Below are 15,305 nucleotides of genomic sequence, written 5' to 3'. Positions count from 1 at the left end.
AAACTATACAGTGTTTGGGTCCTATCAAAACTGCAAGGTGCTTGTAGATATGTACTGTAACTGTCAGTTGTCAGAATGTCAGAGTGTTTACAACATGGGCAAAGACAAGGCTGTTCTCTGCAAAGTAAAACAATGGGAAGCAGAAGAAAAACCACTTGTCCTCTTTCCTTCAGTCAGCATTGTGGAGGGAACCTCTTGAGAATCTACAATACTGTTCTGTACTTAAAATAAAATTAGAACACTGGCTGATTTTAGGACACACCATTGGGATTTTCTATTATTTTTTATTTTTCAGCAGCAGCTGCTGAACAGAGTCTGGAACCATATTCCCTGAAGAATCCCAGAAGTTAATATTGTTTGATAACTGCTCAGCAAAGACAAGAACATTAGTTTTTTTTATTGACATGTGGCGACAGGAGCTGCAAATAACACAACATATAGGCTTGTAAAACATTTTCAGAAAGTAGACTTCTGTCTAGTTCCATCAGCTTTCTCACACATACACATACATTTTTACTTCCCCACTTGTGAGGACCCTCACTGACATAATTCGCATCTGAGCTTCTAACCTGTGTCTTAACTATCACAACTATACGGCATACCCCTGGCTTATCCATACCTCAATCCAAAAATCAAACATTTAACAACAAAAGTCCTTCAAAGACCTGAAGACGGACCAGATTCTTCTCACTTTCCTAAAGTGTCCTCTCAAGGTCTTGGTCCTCACAAAGATAGAAGTTAACAGAACCTCTTAGATAATCCACTGCTGCCACCAAGTGTTTCATACTGTGCAGCATTACAGAAACTGCTGCAGTACTTTTTCCCTTGTCCCCTATACCATTAAACATTTACAGCCTTGTATGGTGTGGAGTACTGTTTTCACAATGAATGGGACTCATTAAAACCTCCTGCAGCCCGCCATCCCGCACCTCCACACAGGTCAACCAATTACAGGGAAAAGTCATCCAGTAGTTTTAGCAGGATACAGGAGAACGCTAAATATTGATATTACACAATTTACAGTGTTACAGTGCCACACTGCAGGTTTGAGCAGTAAGGTTATTACATAGCTTAATAAATAATTGCGTCAGTAAAAGTGTAAGTGCAGTCACTACTGTACTTCCTCCTCAAAATGATGGAAAAAGAAAAAAAATATATGTATACCGTATGCCCTTAAGTGTATAGCAATGATTGAGTAGTTTTATGACCAGAACATTAAAAAAAAGTATGTCGAAATAAATGAAATCAAAATACTTCTCTCATTCGTCAGTGTTCAAGTAAGAAAAAAAGCAGCAGATGTCTGTTATTCACTGTCACATCATGCCCAGCCATTCCTGCATCATATACCTATATACAACCTTTTCTTTGTTCTTCTCTGCAGCTGTTGTCAATGGTTCAAAAGCAGACAGTGTCTTCATTATTGCTCCTTCCATTACTGATCAGTGGTCCTCTATAAAGTGAGCTTCATGTGCATGCAAGAGCACAATGGCCACGTTACGTCAGGGAGAGCAAGTTGATATCGTAGCATCCATCCACCTGTGGAGAGAAACGATAAGTAATTCATTTTTTTTTCTCCTCCATTTCATTTGAAAGGTCCTGAACACTCACACAAGGACTTTCAGCTATTCTGGCTGATTACACATGGGCATGTAACAACCATGCTAAATCCATATCTTTCAATTGTGTAAACAAGTCAGGCACCGATAGTGAAACGCAATGATTACATCCACGCAGCTATGAAGGCTCTTGTAAACTGACTGAATAAAATGATGCTTCTTAAGGAGGATGTTGTTGGTTTGTTTACATAACTACTTTTGAAAAAAAAGAAAAATAAAGGCACTGATGGAGGTTCAAGTATAAGAAGCTGAGAGCACTCAACAACAATGATTGAATTGTAAATTCAATTCAAATGGATGGACATGTAATGGACATGACTCAATACTCAATGAGTAACTTCTTACTTTGATTGACACAATAAAGACCAAGCAAACTGCTCATAGCCACCGCTAAGGTAGCTTTCTGTGTTACCTGTGAATAATGCTTAAACACAATGATGATTTGTGTGTTTCAGACTCACATCAAATCGTCCAATGGAGGCTGTAGTCTGGTTGGTCTGCATCACCTCAGTCAGAGCCCACATTTGCTGGATACTGGATGATACAGTCTGGGGGTCTGGGAGACCCTGGGAGACACACAGGGAAACAGATGTCAGTCAGAAGAAGCCACAGTAATGTAAAGTGTCAAAATTGCTTTGTTTAATTTCGTTTAACTGTTTTTTTATTCATTCTGTAATAACCTTCAAAAAGTTTTCGTGGGCTAAAAACAACGTTTACACTGTTGAGACTGTTTTTTTTTCCACCTGAGAAGTAGGGTAATTAAATTCAATAATATCATTGGTAACAATCATCAATAATCATTATTTCATTAGAGAGGTTTATCAAAAAATTTAGATCACCAGATTTCACTGGATATACTGTAGATTCTGCACACACACACACATTTCTGGTGAGGAACTAATCATTCATTTATACTGAGAATAAAAGCTTAAAACAAAGTGTAGGACATGACCTCAGTGTCTTTAATGGTCGCCATGGGCCTGTCTCTCACACACACACACACACGCACACGTGCACACACACACACACACACACACACACACACACACACACACACACACACACACACACACACATACCACCACCACCAACACACACACACACACCACCAACACACAAACACACACACACACCACAACGAGCACAGCCACACACACACACACACACACACACACACAACACACACACTACCACACACACATACACACACATACACACACACACACAAACAAAATGTGTACCTCCAGGTCAGGGTGTTGGTCAACCAGCGTCAGGTCAGACAGCCAATCAGAAACTTCCTTCTCTGGGTCCTGGAGGGATGAACAGCAATGTAAACAGTACAGTTGAGTCTAACCTTGCAATCAGTGTAGAATAATTTAATTACCTTGATTTTAAATTCTTGTTTGTTAAACCCAGTGTGTGTGGGATTTAGTCTTTCCTTTGGCCCCATCTGGTGGTGCTGTCAAGAATAGCAATATAGTAGACAGCTACATATGTCACTAGATCCCAGTGATCATCCCTCCCTCAGGTTCAAAACTCAGACCTGCGTTTGAAAGATGCTATAATCACATTGAAAATTGAAAGTACAAACTTTAAGCTTCACATCGCTCAGTTACAAATGAAACACAAACAACTTGTTCATGTGTCATCCAGCAAAATTAGCAAATAAAAAAAATGTCAGTGCCTGTCGAGAGTCACATGATCACACCAGTAAGCATGGAGGATAACTCAAGCACTCCTGCCTGGAAAGGAACCGCCCTCCTCAGGTGCAACCACTTCAGAGAGAGATTACATATACTTCCTCCTTCCTTTGTTCTGTCTTTATTTGACCTCAGCCATAGTACGTGCAAGTGGATCACACACATACAAATGGAAAGAAATCCAAAAAGAAATTAAAAGCAATTAAAAGCACTGCATTATTGAAGCTTGGAATCCTGCCTCATTTATGGGTCTCCCTCAGACACACTCAGCCTACCCCCTTTGCCATTAGATTTGAATCTAACAGAGCTTGTGAGTCACTTTTTCCTCTTTTAATATATTAAGACCACACTTTTAAAGCAGCTATAATCAACATGTTTATATCAACAATAGATCACATGACGATCCGTGTGTGAAAAGTGTCGCTCGTAGTGACAGAGAGAATTACCTCCTGACTCAGCAGTTCCCCTCAGTTCATTTTTGGGTAAGGATCATTTTGTGAAGGCAACACATAGCTACAAACATTCAGACTTATTTGACTGATAATGTCATTTGTGTGCAATGTTTACACAGGTGACAGGAAAATGTCTCGACTTTACTGGCGTTTTGGGTGTGTGTAACAGCCAACAGAAAAACTATAGTCTCCTTAATTGGTGAGAAGGATGCAGACACTAAATTGGCAAAAAATAAAATAAAAGCCAGAAGCATAATTACACTACAAATCAAGCAAGTCTGTGTAATATTATCCTAATGCTCTGTACATAAAAGCTCAGGGAGCAGTTACCTCCCTGAATAACTACCTCCCCTCTCAGTGGCATTTAGACCTCATTAAGTACTTTAATTCTATCTTTGCTGTCTCATTGAGTTTGTGAATAATGTTTGTTTTCTTTTATTGTCAAAAGATCTGAACACATTCTTGTCTAAAGGAAACAAAAAAACAAAACTAACCGGCTCCATGTGAGGGTATATTTTGATGTCTTCGAGGCTGAAGGTTAGCCAGGCAGAGGACGGCTGTCTCAGGATCAGTCGTACAGACACCACATGATCTGGCTCCACCTGCATCTACACAAACAACAATAAAGAATAACATTAACGATATTAAACAAAACATAGTTTTGCAGTATTTGTTGGACAGGGAAATTACAGTATAGAACAAAACTGAGTACACCCCTGTTCAACACAACTAAAACATTAAGCAATTACAACATTCTGTCCATTTAACACAGTTTTATTTGTTTTTAGCCAAAGAATAATGAAGCCAGTTAATCTGAAAAACAGAAAGATGTGACAAAATTAACTATAACATTGAAAGGTCCATTTTTAAAAAGTCAGTTCACCCTTCATTAGTGAGATTCTTTTATATTTTTAATATTTAATATGTCCATCCTCCTGGGTAGGGATGATACCTGTCTCGCACAGATCTGTGGAGAGATGTTCTGATTCTTTTCATCTGCTCTTTGCTGGAGGGCTTTTGTTGCTCAACCTTTTGCTTTAAAATACACCAAAGGTTTTATACAGGATTGAAGTCAGGAGACATACTTGGCCAAGTCATAGTTTGTTCTTTGGCAAAGCTTAATTTGCAGTTTTGTGAGCAGTGGTTTCTCTTCTTGGACTCTGTCTGAAGAGTGTGTCCTTCATGCTGTCTGATCATTCACTGACACACCAGTTCTCACAGATAATCCTTATCCCAACTCAGAAGCACTTACCTGTCTGTTTTTCATAAATAGCAACTGCTCCTTCTGTTATTGATAGTATGGCTCTTCCTGTTCCTCCTAACCACTGCTGCAGCTGTGTTTCAGCTCATGTTCAGTGTGCTGCTGATGCTGTTGTACCCTGTCACATCTCACAATCTGGTTTCTTGCTCAGGTCAGTTCTTCACCATGTTGCATTGGACACAACCCAGGTCAGAACTGAGGAAACTGTGGTGTTTTGTTTATAAACTTGTCAATTTGGAAATCAGACCTGTTCCGATCACTTTTGTTGCACTGATGTTGTACTTTGGGGCCTGCGTTTTCATAAAAACTGAAATCCTGAAAAATTCAGAACTGAATGAAACAGACTTTAAAGAGTTGAAACAGCAAAGCAGTTGCTGCCTTCTCCTACGCTTCTGTTGTTTCCAATGTAAACATGACGACAGCTGTGCAGCAAAGGTCAACGGCAGCAGCACGGAGAGAGAGGGCAGTTGCGACCTCTGTGAATGTACACGGATATTTTTCTACTGCTGCTAACTGTTTTCATTTAGTTTCTGTGACTGTGGCAACCGTAGAAACAACAGAGGAAAACGATACAGGAGCTGATTTACTGGTGTGTAAGTTCCCTGAATTAGTTGGCGGAGATCAAACAGGTCAAGAGAAACAGCACTGGACCGGCAGCTTCAAAGTTTGTTTATGATATTAGTTACTGAAATGTGCAATATTAATATTAATGTGTACTGAGATTAGGTGGGTAGCAGCAGCCTGTTGTGTAAGGTGCAGGTCATTAGTGGGAGTCTCTGCCGCCCAATCAAAGTATGATGAAATTCAACATTACTGTCCGGCAGACACAGCAGTTACAAAAATTTCCAAGCAAAGTTTGTGATTTAACAGCCACTGTGACAAGTGGATAGGTGAGGGGAGATAGTTTCCCAGAGGTACATTCTTCAGAGAGACAACTATTGTGCTTTGTGTGATAATGGTTACTGTGGTAAAAGTATGCATTCAACGTCCCTTCAGGCTAAATATGACAAACAATCACCCATAAAAAGTGAATAAACATCATTTACACTACCACAATCACTCTTTAAACTGTGTCAGGCTCGGAGCACCATCTGAGGTAAACAAAATTTGAATCACCATTCACCATCTGGCTCTATTTGCATAGAGAACAAACAAGAAATAAATAGAAGAAATGGAAAATATTTCAGTTTGTATTGTCTCCATATATCAACATTACAATGCTTATTGTGCCTTTCCTGAATAGTTGGCTGGCTCGCCTCCAACGCCAGCTGAGAGACAAAATAAACTGCACTTAGAACTGGCAGGCTGTGTTAGCTTTGTGCCCGATGGGATATGTTGTTCAGCTGCAGCCACGTAGAATAGTGGGCTGTCACTTGATGTTCACTAGGATATAAGAAAGGTTTATCTAAGTAGCATTATTAAAGGGCCCCTAGCATTGTTTCTGCATCGTAAGGTTTTTGGCTGCGGGGAGGACACCAAAACAACAACAATTTCTCATCATCTTCACATTTTGCTGCTATTAGGATGTTTACAAGTGGTGCTCATAATGTGTAGAGGAGTAAACAAGGGTAGTGCCAAGGTATATCAGTTTAGTAGTAAATCGCAGTTTTCTCTACTATTCAAACTATCAATCTCACAGTCAGGAGCCCACTACTCTAACATCACCTGCTTCCCTTGTTAATTAACAACAAGACTCCTCAGCACTGGCAAGCCTACAGTGATGTTGCCATAGGAGGCTCCATACTAATAGTGTATCTATCAGCACAACAAGCACGTATATGCTCCAGCCCCACCTGTGCCCTGTGAATGGAGTAGTAGTCTTGGGAGCCCCCCTCAGTGTGGGGGTTGTCCATCAGGGGCAGGTCTCTCAGAGCAGTGCACCACTTAGCAGGGGCCTCCTGCCCAGGGCTCCTCCTCAACAAACGCACAGTCACATAGGCCGTGTAGTAGTTCTTAAAGGTGATTTCCTCAATCTGAAAGACAGACAGTGGCAGTGGATTACAAATAATATACAAGCACCATTGTATTATCTGATGAGATGATCTGATCTACATCAGCAGGCAGGTAAATTGCTTTTTAGCCTTGGACCCAACTTTAAAAAAATAAATAAATAAAAAGAGGTTCCCTGGTGACCTGCTGGATGAAATGGAACTTAAAAATATCATCTTGCACAATAAATCTGGCTCACTAAACCATAGTGGTGCCCAGAGGAAACATGCCTCCAGTCCACACTGCGTCTTAACCTATTGTTTAAGAAACACTGAGTCTGCCAAATCACAGTATTAACATTAGAAGCTAAAGACAGTACCATCAAAAAGCCTGGTAGAGATAATGCCTTTATGCATAAACTTGCTCCAGGCAGATGCCTTTGAAGATTGAGGCTTTGAGCTAATGAGGAGTCACTCTGCATTAAAAATGATTTTTAATTAGGATTAAATGCTAAAAAGTAGGTCAATGCCTAAAATGTTTGAAGTGTCTCTTGAGACCGGAATACAGTGTTTTATTTAAAGAAAGTGATTTGTATATATGTGTGCATTTTTTTCTGCTTTATTAGACAATAGCAATAGAAGACACCAGAAACACAGATGTAAACAAAGAAAAAGTTCAAGGAAAATGGTACTTTGTGTATTCTCCTACAATGGTACATTTTCTTTTCGTAATACAGTAGTTATAAGTTCTAGGGTCAATGTGTGGTCAGCACACAAACCAGAGCTTTAAGAGAATAGGAAACATGTTAGCCTGCAGTTCTATGAGAATGTGATAATACAGATGTTTGTTCAAATTAAAGGTTTTAGAAACTTCAGACAGAGGTGAAAACGTAGACGATAATAAAGCATGATAGCAATTCTTTTCAGTGTGGATACCAGATACTGTGCATTACCAGTAGTCAACAGCTTTCTGTGGTAAGCGGTAACTTACATTGGCAGGCTTTCCGAAGGGGAGGGTGACGTCAACAACACAAATACCAGAGTGAGATGTGTCCACTTTGGTGTCTCCAATCTGCAGGTAGACTGGAGGTTTGACTGTGCAGGTCACAGCCTTGATGTCATCAGTGCTTTCACTCATCTTCTGGAAACAAATAAAGAATTTCACACTTAATTTAAAGAACACACATTTAGACCATGGTTGGTTCTCACCACATGGCCAAGATTATGCGGACCTTATGGCTTACTACTTTGTGTATTTTTGGTCAGGGCCTGTTTTTCATGGTCTGGGCAAAGCCCCCGTAGTTTCAGATTAAGTAAATCTTTAAGGTTTTTTTTTTTCACAATCATCTGTTAAAAGGAAAATTTATCTGAGCTCACCTTAGATCTCAGTTTAACACCTGGATGTACCTACAGGACTTATGACATTGTGGTTCAATATGAAACTCATACAGTGTGATGTGGAAACCTGATTCTTGTATACAGCTGTTCAACTTTTGAATGATTATTTACATGCTCACAGATACTGGACTCTTCAAGAAGTAAAAATCATTTTAGTGACAGTAGTTATTGTAATGTTATTGTACTATTTGTGGAAAAACATTAATGGCTTCATTATGTATTCAGTTATGTTCTACAGTTCATATAACAGTAGATAAGAGATGAACTGTGAAATGGAGAATGAAATGATTAAGTAAATGGAAATAAAACGCAATTACGTTCAAACATTAGACATTTACTAACATTATATTCTCATTGTCGTCTACTTATTTCTCTCAGTAGACTAAAAGGACTAAAAAACGGAATAAATCTAACGTTATTCTGAACGAACATCATCATGCTCTCTTTTCTGCTAGCACCATGGACAGCGACATATCAGGCGTGTAAAACAGCCAGTAGGGCACACCAAGATTCAACAGTGTAGCAGCAACACTGACGATTTTTAATGTTTAATATTCATCTTGTGATGCTGCAAATCAACTGTGCAAGAAGATACCGAAATTAGCGACGTTAGCATGGAAGCTAACAGTTCAGCTAGCATAACAGCTAACAGACGAGTGAGGCATTATTGGTGAAATAAGACTCCAATAAATCGATGACTTTGTACAAGTGACTTTGTATTGGTTCCATACTTGCCTTTCTTTGTCAGAGAGGAAGCACAGTTAGTGAAAGTCCAGGACAGAGAGCACAGTGAGACTTAAACGCTTGAGGTCGCAGATGTTGACATGCTAAAGATACTCTCTGTGTTCTCTCCTGGCTGTAACCACGGCAACAACAAGAGTCTTAAAGGGCCAGCAGCACTCTCAGCTGGCTGCGTTATCGCTTCTTCTTCCACCGCCGCCACCTAATGCTTCGGGTGTCGAACAGAGATTAAAACCTTCCCATTGACCCTGTTTGTCTCATGAAATATAACAAAACTCTATCGCCTAATTTCCTGGACAGTTAGATGATTACATGATTACATTCAAAACAAATTCCTCAACCTAATGCTCACATAAAACAGTGATGCGTTTTTATTATCTTCAGTGTTTTTTTTTCTTTAATCTGATTGACCATGTTTTAAAACATGAGTTCTTCTATACTTGACCCAGCAACTGTATGTTTCTAAATGTGAGGATTGACTTTGTTATTTAAACTGTACCTTTAAACCTTCCCATCAATACATTGTTCCACTCCTCCACTGCTTTATACTCCAAACTACTCCCTTGGCCTCTGATTTGTTTAATGGGACTTGTAAATCTATAATGTCTTTCTGTAGAGCTTGTTTTGCTGACCTGTCCGCCTCCTCTGCTGGCCTCCAGAACCCACACATACAGAACTGACATACTTTGTTAAGTAAGTCTCGAATGTACTTGTAAGACTCTGAATAGAATATCCTGATGGCAGCCACTGAAGGATTTCACACTCATGAGAGGTGAAACAGAATCACAGCTGATAAATGCATTTCCTGGTTTAATCTCCTCCGGCCAATGCTTAGCCAAGAGAACTGGTAGCATCTCCACTGAGTACAGTCCTGCATAATTGGATATACTTTATTCAACATCCTTTTTTCTGGAAATGAAAACAAGCGACTCCAGTTATCTAATGTTGTGGGTCATTAGACGCTGTGTTATCTCCTGACACAGGCCTGATACATTTATATTAATGTGTAACTAGTTAATGAATTAATCATCTGGGCTTCATCTTTCTGACCCTTTAATGGATCTCTCTCCCGTTTGTTATAGCACATTTTGTGTAGTAATATCTAGTTGATAATTAGCCTAGATACATGTAGCCTAACCTAGAAAACCTCAGTTGTAATTTTTTTTAACAACATCAAATATGATCATGGAATACAAATATATTCTGTCATTTATAAACTGTTGTCAGTGAGACAAATCTCACATTATTCCATTGTATGCATGAATTCTTTTTCATTTTTTAGATGCATTCACTGTATACAGAGTCATAATGGGATCAGTCCAGATTGATACTGCATATAGAGGTAATAATGAATCAATAAAGTAACATGTTAGCACAATGCTATGGACATTGACCATATATATAATAAGAAATACTATTACTGGTTTTCTTTTGTTTCATACAAGTCAGTAATAGCTTGAAGAAAACCACAGTGACAGCATCAATCACCCAAAAAATCTGTTGTGCCGTTGCACCAAAACACAGATGACAGGTTTGATATAGTTCAACACAGATTGCACTGATATTATATGACTGTCTGCCTTCTGTTTATGTAATAAAAAAGTATTTTATTTCTCTGTCATGGAGAAAAATCTATGACTTATAATGGATATCTCAACCATTTGGTAAAATCCCATTTTTTAGATAATAATAATAAAAAAGTTGTCAGTTGAAGAAATAAGTTTTTTTCTTTTCACAAAATAGCTAAAAAATGCAAACAAGTATTAACAAAGGTTAATACTTTCCTGTTATACCTGTGCTGCTGCAGGCCTCTACAGATATTCATGCATTATTACATGACGTAGACAGCAGAGGGCAGGCTTACTCCATGTAATGGACCTCCTCTACAGTCTGTGAGACGCTGATGTGTGTTAAAATTTAGAGGCCTCTCCTCCTGTAAGCTCATCATCTCATTCACATCTCTACACCCCTCTGAGTATACGTCTCCAAAAAAAATGATAGATCCTCATCCCCACCAGGCACAATCTCCCATCAGAATGAGATTCAGGTGTGTGCAGCTCCAGTATCAGGGTGAGACGGCAACACCTATGGCTTTATCAGTCTGCGGCAGGAATCAGCTGTTATTTCTCTGCGGCCCTGTGATGACAATCCTGCAAAACTGCAACAAGCTTTCCAGAATGTTTCATATCGATTCTGAACAACGAGCATTTACCGGATGTTCCACATGCACTGTGGTGTTTTGTATGTGAACTGAGTGGGAACTTAAGTATCTCACATCCGTCAAAGCAGTATGGTAAAACTTGCCAAGAGATAAAACAGATAACAGAAAGATACTTTTTTGCAGCAATTCATGCAGAGAATGAAAAGTTGTTGTACATTTTACATACTGATTTACCTATACACTTTCACATAATAACACTCCCATTCACTTGTCAGATTTTTTTTTCTGATTCATGGCCTAATCCTGAGATGTCTTTTATCTTCCTCAAAATTATGATATGCAATTTTTCCACAATAAAGTGTCTGACAACAACTAGACTTATGTTATATTTTTTTTTAGTTGTGTTCTAAAATTATCCGAAATGTTTCCAACAATTCTTAAGCCTAAATAAATATGTGATTTCAATCATGGTAAATTTTTGTACATTGAGGCCGTTCTGGGTCAAATTTGACCCGTATCTCTTGAAACGGATTTTAGGATCCACCAGTCTGGGTCATATCAGGGAAAATGGCGGTTTCAGGGAATCTTGAAACTGTGAAACTGTACATGCCATGTCTGTGTGTATTTTTTATGGGACAGTGGAGACAGAGTTCAGGGGGGACCTCGACACTGTCACGAGAACTGTTTGTGTCCCCACCACATTGGCCCAGTTTCCCCCAGAGACAGGCACCTGCTGGTCTTTGAAGGGTCATGGGGGAATCTCGAAACAGTGAAAGAGTAAAAGAGCATAGGGACGATTATATATGGTGCACATAAGGAACAGAAGTCAGAGGCAAGACATACTGTGCAGTAGATGTTTTTCTCCAAGAACGAGAAAAATACACTCTCTCAGCTCTCTGAAACATTGATCAAGGATTAATCATCCATTTATTAATGTCAGATAGGCTATTTATACATTCTAAATAGATCTGTAGATCAAAATTCAGTAAAGAGACTTATTATGAGGGAATTCTTGGCCCGGGTGAAAATTTACTCGGACCATACTGTGAAGGCATGAACTATGAACAGTATGTAAGGGTTAAGCCACATTTTTAAGATACATTTTTTGCACCTTGGCCGCTTTCAACTATGTATTTTAATGAGAGGAGGGATTTTAGTCATCGGACATCTGGATTTTAATTTATCAGAGAAAAAAGCCAAGCGAATGTTAGGCAGTTCAGCTTCCAGGCCCTCCGAGATGTCCTGTGTTCACTGAACAGTTTCAGTGAGTCACTGATTCATAAATTGAAACTGCTTCATTCAGTGTTTTTACCAGTTTTAATCCCCTGGTCTGCTTCTTTTGGAGAGAACACCTCTGCGGATAATTTGGCTGCCGGCAAAAACATTCCTGAAGGACTGACACTGAAGGAATCCAAACCAGGAGAGGCTTACAGCAATGAAGACAACAACTCCCATGATCCCGCGCTATTTCAGAACGTCACGTATTGTTTTCATTAAGAGACCGCTAGCAGCAGAACTTAGATACTGTGTGTTTAAAGCACAGTTCATCAAAATAACAGTCTGGTTTTGGTGCAACAATAACTCGTCACCACCACACTGCACAATGCCCTCTTTCTGTTTGCTTTAGATCACAGTGTAACGGCCTGGCTGGGGTTCGGCGCCACTATCTGGAATCAGCCGGACAGGACTGCAAGGCAACAAATGAGTCTACAGGTTTTCAACTGTAAGCTCTTATTGTTTTATTGTTTGTTTTTAATGTAACCTACAATGACCATCAGTCCCTGGAAAGCAGGGTTGAGACTAAGTAGATCATCCTCACAAATAAAGACACACAATTCAGCTCGGCAGAAACACAAAGTACAAGATACATTTTATAAAAAGGAAAATATTAAGTAACCAGTTCAGATCACAACTCTGAAAATGTGACAACAACAACAACAACATAGTGTGGTATTTAGTTCAACATAAAACAAAGGGCATGAAAAGGTGAGCATGTCTTCAGTAATTACACTTTCACAGTATGTCTCTGTACAGAGCAGTGAAGTGCAGCTCAGTCTTGTGGCACCTGTCACTCGGCTTTTCCTCCTCATCCTCCTCCTCTGTGTCGCTATGACTCCAGCTCTAAACCCACACTCTCTCTCTCTCTGTCTCTCTTTCCCCTCCGATCTCTGATTCACCCCCACATCCCCTCCACCCACACCCCCACACCCCCTTCGAGATACAGTACAATGGCATACATTCATCCATTCTGTTTATTGTGTTTGAAGCAGGGGAGTAGGGCTTTCCAAAGCCCCCAGATCAGTCAGTGTAGGAAGCTGGCATCGTGGGTCCCGCTGCAAAAACAATCCCCTTTCTCCCAGATGGTCTGCGCAAGCAAGCGTGTAGCTGCAGGGGCTCAAAGGAGGCAGAGGGAGAGAGAGAGAGAGAGAGAGAGAGAGAGAGAGAGAGAGAGAGATAGGGAAGAATGGAGGAAGGGGGGCAGAGAAAGAGAGAGACAGTGAGAAAAACTCCTACCAATCCAAGTAGCAATGTCCAGTGGGTTTTTATCTCTGAGTCCCATACCCCTGGCATTCACTCTGTCTGCCTGGCTGTCGGTCTAATGCTAATCTTCACTGCCTCTTTCCTTCCTTCCTTCCTTATGTCCTTCCTTCTTTTCTTCCCTTTTTCTTCCCTCTTTCTTTCTTTCTTTCTTTCCTTTCTTCGTTTCTTCTCTGTCAGTCCATGTGTCTGTCTGCCAGTTGTCAGTGCCATCTGTCTGGTTTACCCACGATAAGAACATGTTTGTTTTTTTTGTTTTTTTTTAAGCCAGACAAACCAGGATAGGCAGACGACAATTTCCAATAATCCACTGCTCTGGGATTCTCTCTCTTTCTATCTGTCTCCCTCTCTCTCCGTTTTTTGAACCCGTCTCCCCTGCTGAGTAAAGCACCTCTGAGACGGGGGAGGGAGAGAAAATTCATTTGGCTCAGTCGATGATATGTTTCTTACATAAGAGCACCACTGAGGTGTCGCTCTTATGTAAGAAACATGCCATCGACAAAGCTGCTTTACCCTTTAAGCGACAGAAAATAACCTTGAGAGAATGAAAGTGAAAGGAGGAGGGAGAGAGAGAGAGAGAGAGAGAGAGAATTAGAAGAAGACACTTTTCATAGTCATAATGTGTGAATTTCAAATAATTTCCAATTAAAGCCATAAGCCCTCCATGAGTCCAATTAGTACAGAGAAAGCTCAGAGAGCATTGTTACGATGTGTAGACTGATACCTGAAAAAAAACCATATATCCTCACTCCCAGCCCGTCACATATGGACACTTGGTGAGGAGCCTTTAGCATCTTTATTCAATGTGCAGAGGCAACATATTTTTTTGAATGAAGATGCATTTATTAACCAGCAGCAGAGTGACCAGGAGATGGTTGTGATGTACAAACGAATGTCACACCAGAGACCGAGGTTCACATCCAGAGTCCCGTCTCTGTATGTGACGCCTTGGGAGTGAAACCACCCTGGAAAAAAAAAAAAAAAATTCTACAGTGGCTTCTTTAAAAGTTGATCAGGTGATAAAAGTTTTCATGTGAAAGCAGATACTCTATCTAAGAAAAAGAACAAAAGCACAGTGATGAAATCCAATGCAAATACACATGTAGAGAAAAAACAACAATCTTCAAATTTTTACGAGTGAGATAAAAATAAATATAACACACAAAGTAAAATAAAAAGACTCACTGATTTTACTTCACAAAACAAAGAAAAGGCAAAAGGGAAAAAAAGGGGGATTCAACAAAAAACAATAACCAATCCAAACTCTCTCATGTGGCTCTGAGGACACAAGTTGATGAGTTTGAGTAATTACTTTATATTGGCTTTTATTTCAGTAATAACTTTGATGAGTGCAGTGATAAATGACTAACACACAACATGAGATTTTGAACAATAATATAGCAACAAACATTTTCAAACTATTTTCTTTGTAAGGATTCAGTAGAGTAATGGTGACCTGAGCAGAATTTTTCCTCCACTGAAGAAACTGCCTTAGACAAGCAAAGAGACA

The 15,305-nt window shown here is 39.7% G+C and overlaps 1 protein-coding gene across 3 annotated transcripts; it reads right to left on the bottom strand.

Moving 5' to 3' along the window:
* Nucleotides 1-382: 382 nt before the first annotated feature.
* nicn1 (nicolin 1) lies at nucleotides 383-9,198 on the bottom strand. 3 transcript variants are annotated; one of them, XM_022742130.1, is made up of 8 exons: nucleotides 9,091-9,198; nucleotides 7,949-8,098; nucleotides 6,823-7,002; nucleotides 4,263-4,376; nucleotides 3,001-3,075; nucleotides 2,858-2,926; nucleotides 2,078-2,182; nucleotides 383-1,536 (listed from the first exon to the last, which is right to left on the bottom strand). In XM_022742130.1, the coding sequence occupies exons 2-8, from the start codon at nucleotides 8,093-8,095 to the stop codon at nucleotides 1,495-1,497; spliced, it is 732 nt and encodes a 243-aa protein (XP_022597851.1). In that variant the 5' UTR covers nucleotides 8,096-8,098; nucleotides 9,091-9,198; the 3' UTR covers nucleotides 383-1,494. The 3 variants fall into 3 exon arrangements, with proteins under 3 accessions (XP_022597851.1, XP_022597852.1, XP_022597853.1); XM_022742131.1 differs by having other exon boundaries at nucleotides 7,949-8,095; XM_022742132.1 differs by lacking the exon at nucleotides 3,001-3,075.
* Nucleotides 9,199-15,305: the final 6,107 nt, after the last annotated feature.

The sequence above is a fragment of the Seriola dumerili genome, unplaced genomic scaffold (genome assembly GCF_002260705.1).
Source record: "Seriola dumerili isolate Sdu_G_001 unplaced genomic scaffold, Sdu_1.0 BDQW01000066.1, whole genome shotgun sequence".
Classification (NCBI taxonomy): domain Eukaryota; kingdom Metazoa; phylum Chordata; class Actinopteri; order Carangiformes; family Carangidae; genus Seriola; species Seriola dumerili.
The sequence above is the reverse complement of the archived record's forward strand: the minus strand, read 5'-3'. Positions and strand labels throughout refer to the sequence as shown.

What these genes read in the sequence shown, in the direction of transcription:
- nicn1 (XM_022742130.1), bottom strand. Translation starts at nt 8,095, where the DNA reads ATGAGTGAAAGCACTGATGACATCAAGGCTGTGACCTGCACAGTCAAA. An exon ending in CCTTCGGAAAGCCTGCCAAT is followed by an intron (nt 7,003 to 7,948) that starts GTAAGTTACCGC and finishes TCTGTCTTTCAG; the next exon opens with ATTGAGGAAATCACCTTTAA. An exon ending in ACTCCATTCACAGGGCACAG is followed by an intron (nt 4,377 to 6,822) that starts GTGGGGCTGGAG and finishes TTGTTTGTGTAG; the next exon opens with ATGCAGGTGGAGCCAGATCA.